Below are 9,844 nucleotides of genomic sequence, written 5' to 3'. Positions count from 1 at the left end.
TAGTAGCTAGCTACTAGCTAGCTAGCTACTAGTGTACCACCCTTACCCTATACTATACTAGTATTAATACTTAATAACTAGACTACAAAGGAAATAAAATTATCTGTGGTATATTATTGATATTTATATTTATCTTTTTGAAATGGTGGTATTTGGGATTTTTTTGAAAGCCACATTGAAATATAAATAAAATAGTATTTATGTATAACTAACTTTTGTATGTTGCATAAAAAATAATCTAGTAGGTCAAGGCAAAACATGGGCATGTTGTAAAAATTAATCAATGTTATTCTTTTTCCTGTATATTCCTCTAATTTTCAGGTCGCCATCTGCGATTGCACGAGGGTAGGTGGCTCGAGGAGGTCCGCCGAACCTTGCCCCGTTCCGTGCCTGGTAAGTTGTTTTCAGAATACTACACAAGAACAACACACATTACACAACTATTCAATTAATTGTAATGGAATTTGTGTTAAAAATGTTTCTTTACTATAACAGTGAATGAATCATTGTGTCTGATCTCATTCTTGTTTTTAAAATTCTAACTGTTGTTCTCTGAATTTTGATTTGTCTTGTACAGAACAACACCCAGGTAGGGACGAGGCGGGGCTTCCTGGGCCTAGTGGGAGGCAGAGCTGTCACCAGAGGAGGATGGAGGCAGCAACAACAAGTGGTCTAGGTAGGAAATAATATATCTTGGCACAGCCAGTACAGTAGTATATATTATCTGAGGCTGAAAAACAAAATCTTTTTTTTTTTTATATCAGTCAGTTATAGTGGCTGGGGATTGGGAATGGGGGGATGTGTGTATTTATTTATTTGTATATATTAAATGACACTGAGTGGCTATGATAGTAAACTAAAGAATTGAAGGTGAAAAAAAAGAAGAGGTTTGTAGTGTATCTCCTACCATCATATTCTGTGTAACCTGAGATTGACTATTATTTCTCCTTCCAATCCTTCAAATTATGTATTCTCTCTAATCTATGTTGATAGATTTGATATCCCTCCACTCTCCCCCTCACTCCTTCTCCCCTGCAATGGACTCCTCATTTTTCTATAATCCTCAAGGTCAATAAACTAAATAAGGGGTAGATTATTTTATAAACTTGCTCACACGCATCCAGTAGTATTTGCTTTTTTATTTGTCATATCTGACTATGTAATGTATGTATAATGTATAGTTCTGTGTCTCATGTTGAATTATTATTTTTTTTAATTTCTTTACAGGCCAAGAAAAAGCTGCCAGGAGCCAGCGGCCCACCACTGCCACCAGCACCACCACCAGCACCAGCGCCAGTGCCAGCACCAGCACCAGCACTGCCGTACTTCCTCCAGGATCTCCTCCAACCTGTAAGTGCTGCTGTGCACAATATTCAAAGTTGGAGGAGATCCTGCAGGAAGTACGGCAGTTCAAGGCGAAATATGATGCCGACTTCATGATGTTGCAGCAGAGGGTCGGAGAGGTGCAGGCCAGTGTGTGCAATGTGGAGAGGAGGTTGTTAGCCCTGGAGGAGGCCCCTCAGGAGCAGAGGGAAATGGCTTCTCCTCCTCATGAGATGCCTCATGAGGAGGAGGTGCCAGTTCCCTCTGCTTCAGAGCAGGTTTCTCCAGTGGCGACACCCTCCTCTCCACATGAGCCTGACCCTGCTGCAACATCATGAAGTCAAGGCATCATATTTCGCCTTGACCTGGGCTGCTGGCCTGGGTTTTTTTTTTTGTTTTGTTTTTTTTTTTTAAATGTGTGTACTGTGGTGGTGGAATATAAATATGTGAAATATAAATGTTAAAATAAATTTGTTTATATTGTAAATGTTTGCTTGTTCTTTTTTATATATTATTTTATTAGTCATTTAACTAATAATTATTATTCCAAAATAATATAGTATGGTACTACTAAATTACAAAGAGCAGACATGTACGGATGTATGTCTATTATAATCCAACACATTTCATTGTTTTAGTAGTAGTAACTAAGTTAGTCATACACTTCCATACAACATTCAGTCTGGCTGAATTAGCACAAGTTGTATACTTGTGAGCAGTAGCGCCAACGTCAAGGCTTCAACCGTGGCTACTGACCATTCACACATCTTTCAACCTGGCCAATACAATATTGTGCACTGTGTGCAGTGTGTGCAGCACTCAAGCTACTGCAATGACTCACACGTCAATGCCAAAAATTGCTCCATGACCAAGACAGCCATTTGAAGCAAAAAATGTAATGCTTGTGATACTAAAGTAGGAGTAAGGACTAGGAGAAAGCAGACTCATGAACAAAAAATCCTTCAGAAATGTACAACTTCTGGGTGCTCAGTTTTCTCTTTTTATTACACTCAAGGGTGTCTGTATATATTTGGTTAATCAATATATTGTTACAGTAGTGGATATAACAGACAGTAACAGTTTATATCCAACTAGTAGCTAGTAGTAGTAGCAGCTACTAGTTGGATATAAACTGGATATCCAAGTAGTAGCTAGTACTTGGATATCCAGTAGCTAGTAGCTAGCTACTACTAGTACAGCCACTAGCTACTTAGTTAGAGTATCAACCTCTCTGTGCACTGTAAGTGCAATTTAATATTGTATTGGCCTGAAATTCTTTCATACTTCATTCACACAATCATGCTGTCGGAGATGGACGCTGAGGCAGAAGAACCCAGCGAGGACTTGCCTGCCTCAGAGGTGGACATTGGGGGAAAGGAGCCTGGGAGTGAGAAGCCTGTGTTGGAGACACAGCAGGACAGAGTGTTCATGTCTTGTGACTCCCAGACTGGCTTCTCCTGTGGGCCACAAGAGGCAGCAGCGGCAATGTTGTGGCCGCTGCTGCCTCTTGTGGCCGGGCGCCCCAGCAAGCGATGCGAGGAGCACAGCTGCATAGAGCCAAGCCTCTCTTCCACCCCTTGACCTTGGATCTCGGCCCTCGACAAGAGACTCACTCCTCCCAGTCACAGGGAAAGTTCGGATACCCAAGCTGTGGAAAGTTCGTTTTGATAAAAACCAATTGCTTGACTAAGTCTGGAGACAAACGTGCACGGTGTGGACTCACTATGTTCCCTGTCATTGAAAATACTCTTTCACTTTGCACACTTGTTGGCGGGCAGGAAAGAAAGTGCTGTGCTAGTATTGCAAGATCAGGCCACATTGAAGCTTTCTGTGCCCAATATCTCAAGGGATCTGAGTCCATGCTCTGAATTGGCTCAGACAGAAAACTCTTAACATGCAGTTCTGAAACATTCTCCTGCAGGTAGGACTCAGTAGTAGTAACTCTTCTGCCAACAGCTGATGCGATTGCTTGTGACATGGCAGGCAGTTCATTAAATGTGGAATAACTCATATTTTGATGTGTTATGGAAGGGGTAGGGGAGCAGCTGATCATACTAGTACTTGAGCAGGATGGAGTTGGAGACTGAGAGGATGATACTAATTCTTTTTCATCGTTACCAGTGGAACAGACCCTGTTAGACATTATGTTTTCAACCATTTTAATCAACATTTTTTTCCAATGTGTAAGAGCATTGTTCTTGAGAGCAATACTGCCTTTCACACGTGGGTCACACATCGTGGCTAACATATAGCAATCCCTTTGCATGAGAGGTTTCAATCTTTTTTGAACTTGCTCTTTTAAGCATTTAACAAGCATTAACACTTCCTTAGAGAAATCTGGATGATGCAGAAATTCCTCTAATACCTCCTCCAGATAGTTTATTACAGGGATGACACCACCCAAAGTGGCATTAGCTGAACTCAATGCATCAGTATATACTTTGAAAGGCTTGAGGACATGCACCATGTGTGCAATGTTTGTCCAGTCCTGACATCCAAGAGGATTTTCCAATCCAATTTCAGTTGCCATTGCCAAATCATGAAGAGGTGTCTGCTGTTCAGACAACCTCTCCAACATAAGATAGGTGGAATTCCATCTGGTAGGCACATCCTGAAGAAGGTTGTGCAAAGGTGCGCCAACTGCTATTTGCCTCTTTCTGAGTTGCTTCCCACTTTTTACACTACGATTGAAATGCCCAGCTATTTTGCGACACTTTTCAATCAACCGCTTCAGGAGTTGACTACTACAACTAGTAGTACCACCTTCCTTGCCACTAAGCCCCAAAGCATCCCTCACTATCAGATGCAGGGTATGTGCAAAGCATCGGATGCCGTTGAATCTACCATCAGCCAGAGCCTTAATAATATTGGAACCATTGTCAGTAATGAAAAATCCATTTAAGCATTCCATATCACTGCTTCTAAGGAGCCCATTCCATTTTTCCATCATCCCCTGAATTGCGTGTAAGATATTTTCGGAAGTATGTCTCTTGTCTAGCACTTGAGCATGCAGTAAAGCCCAATGGTATCCTGGCAAAACCTTTTTGGAGCTGCTGCCACTGCCACTGCCAATGCTGCTAGTGCTTACAGGTATTAATGCCTCATCCAGCTGCCACCAATGTGCTGTTAGAGATAAATATGCATGCATTGCATTCATACTAGTCCAAACATCAGTGGTGAGATGGATGCTCCTCCCCTTTGCCCTTGCCATCATAATCTGCATTTCAGCACGACATTTTCTGTATAGGGAAGGAAGCACCTGACGGCTAAATGTACTTCTTGAAGGAAGTTTGTAGTAAGGGGCGAAATAATGGAGCATCCGCTTAAATCCCTCATTTTCTACAATCTGCAGCGGCTGATCATCCAAAGCAATCATTAGAGCAATATGTCGTGTACCCACTTTAGACATTGCCTGCTTCCTGCTCTGTGACATTGCAGAAGAACACCACCCCATCTGCTCCATGGTAGCTTGCCGCTGCTGCTGGGGATGAGGAAGAGGAGACTGCTGCTTCTGCAGATGCACACAATCTGTATCTTCTTTATCTTTAGTACTACTACTTTCCTTCTGTGGCTGCTTCCCTGTTGCTTTACTTGAAGCCTGGGCAAGCACAGTGGGACCAGCTTCTTCTGCAAGCAACAGTGCTCTATGTTCTCTTTCAAGGTGATATTTCATGTTGCTGTTAGTAAGATGTCCAATAATTCTTCCACGGCTCACCATCTTTTTACAATGGATACATTGTCCAAATCTCTGGTCAGCCACAACATGATAATGATTCCAAATCTTTGATGTCCTTGTACTGTTCCTTACTCTAGGCTGGATACTTGTCATTTTCATACTAGTAGTAGAAATAGTAGTAGTAGTAGTAGTCACACGTGGATGTTCAAATGGTGTAGGGGACAGGGTACCAGCAATACTGCTGGCACTGGCAGTAGTTGTTTGTTTTGCAATCTGACTAACATTGTCATTGCTTCTGTTCTCCTCCTCCTCCTTCTCCTCAGAATGTTTACTAGCCAAAAACTCCTGATCATCATCCTCCTCCTCCTCCTCCTCCTCCTCCTCAATATCTGATTCATCATCATCATCCAATACTTTCTGTAGCACCATTCTTTCATCTAATCTTTTCACCTTTCCCTCAAATTTTGCTCGTTCCTTCCCTTGCAACAAGTTTCCTTGCACTTCTACATCCTCTTTCTTCTCAAAAATCGCAGTTTTTTCCTAGGGACTGGCAGACAGCTCTTTCCAGTAGCACTATCACTAGCAACACGTTTTTTTCCAGAGGGTACTGGTAGGGGCATTATGATTCTGTGGTCAAAGAAATATATAATAAATATAGTACATTAAACAAGTTAATAAATTAGTTTGGTATTCATTTTTAAAACTTTATTGAGCTAATAGCATTAGCTAGCTAGCTATTGCTAAGGCTACCCCCAGACCACAGGACAAAGAAGGATATAGTGATTATTTATTAGTCAGTGAGTGACACTGACAATTGATAATTTGATATAGTATTCTTACTAATATATTATATTGCAATTTATATCATGCATTGGGCAGAGCATCAAACTGCAGCAGACTGAGACTGAAACTAGGCTGCAATACTTCAGTTCACTCATTACACTAGCCTCCTGGCAGGACTGGCTAGTGGCTAGGCTTTTCTGCATTGAGGTTAGAGAAGTCCTATTCCTATTTTTTCATATCCTTTTCAGGCCTATTCTGTTCTTTGAACTAAAATAACTTCTCCCTCCCACTTCAAGTCTTACCCACAGATCTCACACACAGGAGCAGAAGCCTCAAGCCAAGCACAAGATACATAATATAGGATATTGGACAGACTATTGGCCAATTATAGGTTTAGTAGTAGAATTGATTTGATAGTAGTGACTCACTGGCTTTAATAGCTAGCCAATATAGCCAGTGACACTAGGCTAATAGCCAAGCTAGCTATTAGCCTAGTGTCACTGGCTAGGGCTAGCTAGCTATAAACACTATTAGTGATAAATCTGGTAGATTACACATACATCTATATAATATTGATAAATATAATATTATATAATTTTATATATTTATAAATCTATTAAAACTCTACTGCTGCAATGTTCAGAAAGCAATCAACGCACCTACCTTAGTACCTTCACCTTGTCCTTTATAAGCAAGCCCTGCTGCTGGACTGGAGTGCTGGTGCCTGCCTATGCCTAGGCTAGGAATGCTGCGAACGAAGAGCTCACTCAAGAAACAGAAAAAAAGAGTAGAGCTCAGCTCAGCTCACTGGTTGTGGCTATTGGCTATTTTGGCTAGTGGCTTGGCTGCTACCAGTAGCTAGCTATATGCTACTGTGGCTAGTGGCAATGGCTACTGGCTGGCTGCTAGTATCATAGGCTGATACTAGTATCAGCTAGCTAAGCCAGCTAGCAGCTAGTACCCCTTAATAACAATAAAGGCTGTATAATATTAACTAACTATCAAATCAACAGCTGCAGCTAGCTATAAACTGATTGACTGATGTTTTCTCCTCAAACCCACAAAACAAAAGCAACACATAAGCAGAGCACCCCTTATTATATAGCTATTATTGCTACCTATTGACTAAAAGTAGGAGGGAAAATAAACCTATTAATTTAAGTGGCCAATTCAAAAATGATGCAAATGAATATTATGCATAATATATCAAACTAGTCACATGATTGATGACATAATCACAATATCCACAGACACACTACTACAGTAGGATTAGAACTTCAAGCTAATAGCTCTATCCCCCATTCCCATTCCCCATCCCCCATATAAAACAATCTGTAAAAAACAGCACCTTGGCTGTTGGTAACCTTGGTAATGAATAAAAAAACAAGAAGACACCCAATAGGAATACATATTCAACCTTCAATTTTAAAAAAAGTGTCAATTTAGTATCAATTTACGTTAGTGCGCACTAACATATATCACTGCGCACTGCCATGTACCTAGTGCGCACTAATAATCCGTTAGTGCGCAGTACGGTGAGGCGCCATGTACTGCGCACTACGTCCAGCGACTGCGCGCTAACGGATAGTCCATGCGCACTAACATCCGTTAGTGCGCAGTAATAAAAAACCGACTTTAACCCGAAAATTCGTGGAATTTTGATTCTTTTTCCCAACTTCCCCAACAATGACGAATTAGACAATGTCGTTGGCATTGGCTAAATCGTGAAAAACGAAGGCACATCTCTATTGAACATATTGTTCACATGAGAAAGAGCCAGGATAGAGATTAGCAAGAAGCAGTGGATGGTAAGTCAGAGAAAGAAGATGGTAGACAAGAGAAAAGAGAAAGATTGGGGCACAGGCATGGGAAGGCAGGGCCCACGCGGAAGACATAACATTAACAAATTAAAGATGTGATACATAGATTTGCGGAATCATGGAATATGATAAGAGGCTACAACCATAAGGATCATCTTGTCTTTCCAATTTACTTCCTCTGACAATGCCAGAGAACCCAGGGGATTTCTGGTTTTCTCTTCACTTCTTGGAAACAAAAGATCATTACTGCTTATCTGAACCATGTTCTTTCCAATTGTTTTCTCTGGTAGATTCATGTTCCATGCAGCCACCACCCAGATGACAATCAGTTTTCCTAGGATTTCAACCTCTAGATAAGCAAACCAGATGAAGATATGTAACTATCTGGAAAGAAAATCTGCCTCCTAGCATTGTTTCTTACTATTATCAAGCAGAACTGCTAGGTACTGATTTCTCCACCTTACCACCGTTTAATGTATTTTTTAACCTCATTGTTGGCAATTGATAAGCCTGAGCTCTGAAGTAGCAGTAAGCTAAGAGACCAGGAAGAAGCTTAAGTGGTAGAGATTGTTTATTTTACTTCAAATTTCTAAACCAGGGAATTGAAAGGAATCTAAACCCTCTGCTCTGTGCCTTCAAGTCAGTGACTCTATTGCTTAAAAAATATGAAAGGTGCAGTCTTTTAAAATAATTTTTATTCACAATTCAAGTAAAATTGCTGCAGTTCTCATGCAGAATTTAACTATAACCCCTCCCCACTAACAGCATAGGTAAAGGTCTCAGCTTACGAGTCCCAAACAGTCCAGCTGCTGCCAAATAATGGCAAATGGCAATTTCATTAACTATTGAAGTCCTTTTCCTTGGTGGATAGGTTTCATCAGCAGGAGAGGTAGCAAATCAAAACTTGTTCCTGCCATAACCTTACACTCTTTCTATTCCCTGTACTGCTTCTAATGGTGTCATTATTAGTAAATTAAATACATCCAGATCAGTTTATGACAGAAAAGCTCAGCCTTCCCTTTAATCTTTTGTTGTATTTTCATGGGTGATCTCAAAACCAACCAGATCCCTTACAAAACTGTTTATTTAATATTTGATCAGGGTTGCCAGAAATGTTTGGTGCGTACTATTATTCATTTCCTCCCAAAAGCTTTTTTCAGGGCCATATTTAATTCTTTGCTTCTTAGGCTATAAATAAGAGGGTTTAATAGAGGGAGAATGACTGTATAAAATGCAGTGATCAGCTTGCTTGTATTCACAGAGTTCCCTGACATAGGCAGTACATAAACTCCTATCACTGTCCCATATGACAGAATGAGGACTGTAAGATGAGAGGAGCAGGTGGAAAAGGCCTTGATTTTCCCCTCTGTAGAACGGATTCTCAGGATGGTAGAGATGATAAACACGTAGGATGCAAGGGTTAGAAGAAATGGAATGAAGACTGCAAACACAGATGCTCCATAAGTCAGAGGCTGAATGTCAGAGGTGTCTGTGCAGGAAAGTTCCAGCAGTGCTTTGAAGTCACAGAAGAAGTGATTGATTACATTGGAGTCACAGAAAGAAAACTGGGATATAACTAAAATGTGTGGCAATGGCTCCAATAAACTTTTTACCCATGACACAGCTGCCAAAAGAGCACAGACCCTCTTATTCATGATGGTGGTATAACGCAGGGGATTGCATATTGCAACATAACGATCATACGCCATGGCTGTTAGAAGCATAAATTCTACATCAATAGAGACTGAAAAACAATACATCTGTGTTATACATGCACTAAACAATATGGTATTACTCTGTGTCAGGAGGATTGCCAGTAATTTTGGCACAGTGACTGTCAGAGAAGAAATATCAAGAACGGACAAGTTGCTCAGGAAGAAATACATGGGGGTGTGCAGGTGTGGATCAGCACATACTATGTAGATAACAAGGAGGTTCCCCAGCACGGCCATCAGGTAGAGGAGAGAGAAGAGAGTGAAGAGAGGGAGCTGCAGCTCTGGGAACTCTGAGAACCCCAGAAACAGGAATTCTGTCACACTGCTGCGATTTCCCATCTCCCTGGATTCATAAGTCATTGTGTTTTGAGATGTGGAAGAAGAGAAAGAATGGAGGAAAATAAAATAGAAATCATGTACGAATGTGGAAAACATATTTAAAGAAATCACAGTTACTTAATTACAGTCATAATCATGCAACAATACATTCACACACCTAACACCATTGTTATATGATGACTTAGTCA

The 9,844-nt window shown here is 40.8% G+C and overlaps 1 protein-coding gene across 1 annotated transcript; it reads right to left on the bottom strand.

Annotated features, from left to right (window-relative positions):
• Positions 1-8,735: 8,735 nt before the first annotated feature.
• LOC115081503 (olfactory receptor 1J4-like) lies at positions 8,736-9,554 on the bottom strand. Its single transcript, XM_029585957.1, has one exon. The coding sequence runs from the start codon at positions 9,552-9,554 to the stop codon at positions 8,736-8,738; it is 819 nt and encodes a 272-aa protein (XP_029441817.1).
• Between the last annotated feature and the right edge of the window lie 290 nt (positions 9,555-9,844).

The sequence above is a fragment of the Rhinatrema bivittatum genome, unplaced genomic scaffold (genome assembly GCF_901001135.1).
Source record: "Rhinatrema bivittatum unplaced genomic scaffold, aRhiBiv1.1, whole genome shotgun sequence".
Lineage (NCBI taxonomy): Eukaryota > Metazoa > Chordata > Amphibia > Gymnophiona > Rhinatrematidae > Rhinatrema > Rhinatrema bivittatum.
The sequence above is the reverse complement of the archived record's forward strand: the minus strand, read 5'-3'. Positions and strand labels throughout refer to the sequence as shown.

What these genes read in the sequence shown, in the direction of transcription:
- LOC115081503 (XM_029585957.1), bottom strand. Translation starts at nt 9,554, where the DNA reads ATGGCCGTGCTGGGGAACCTCCTTGTTATCTACATAGTATGTGCTGAT.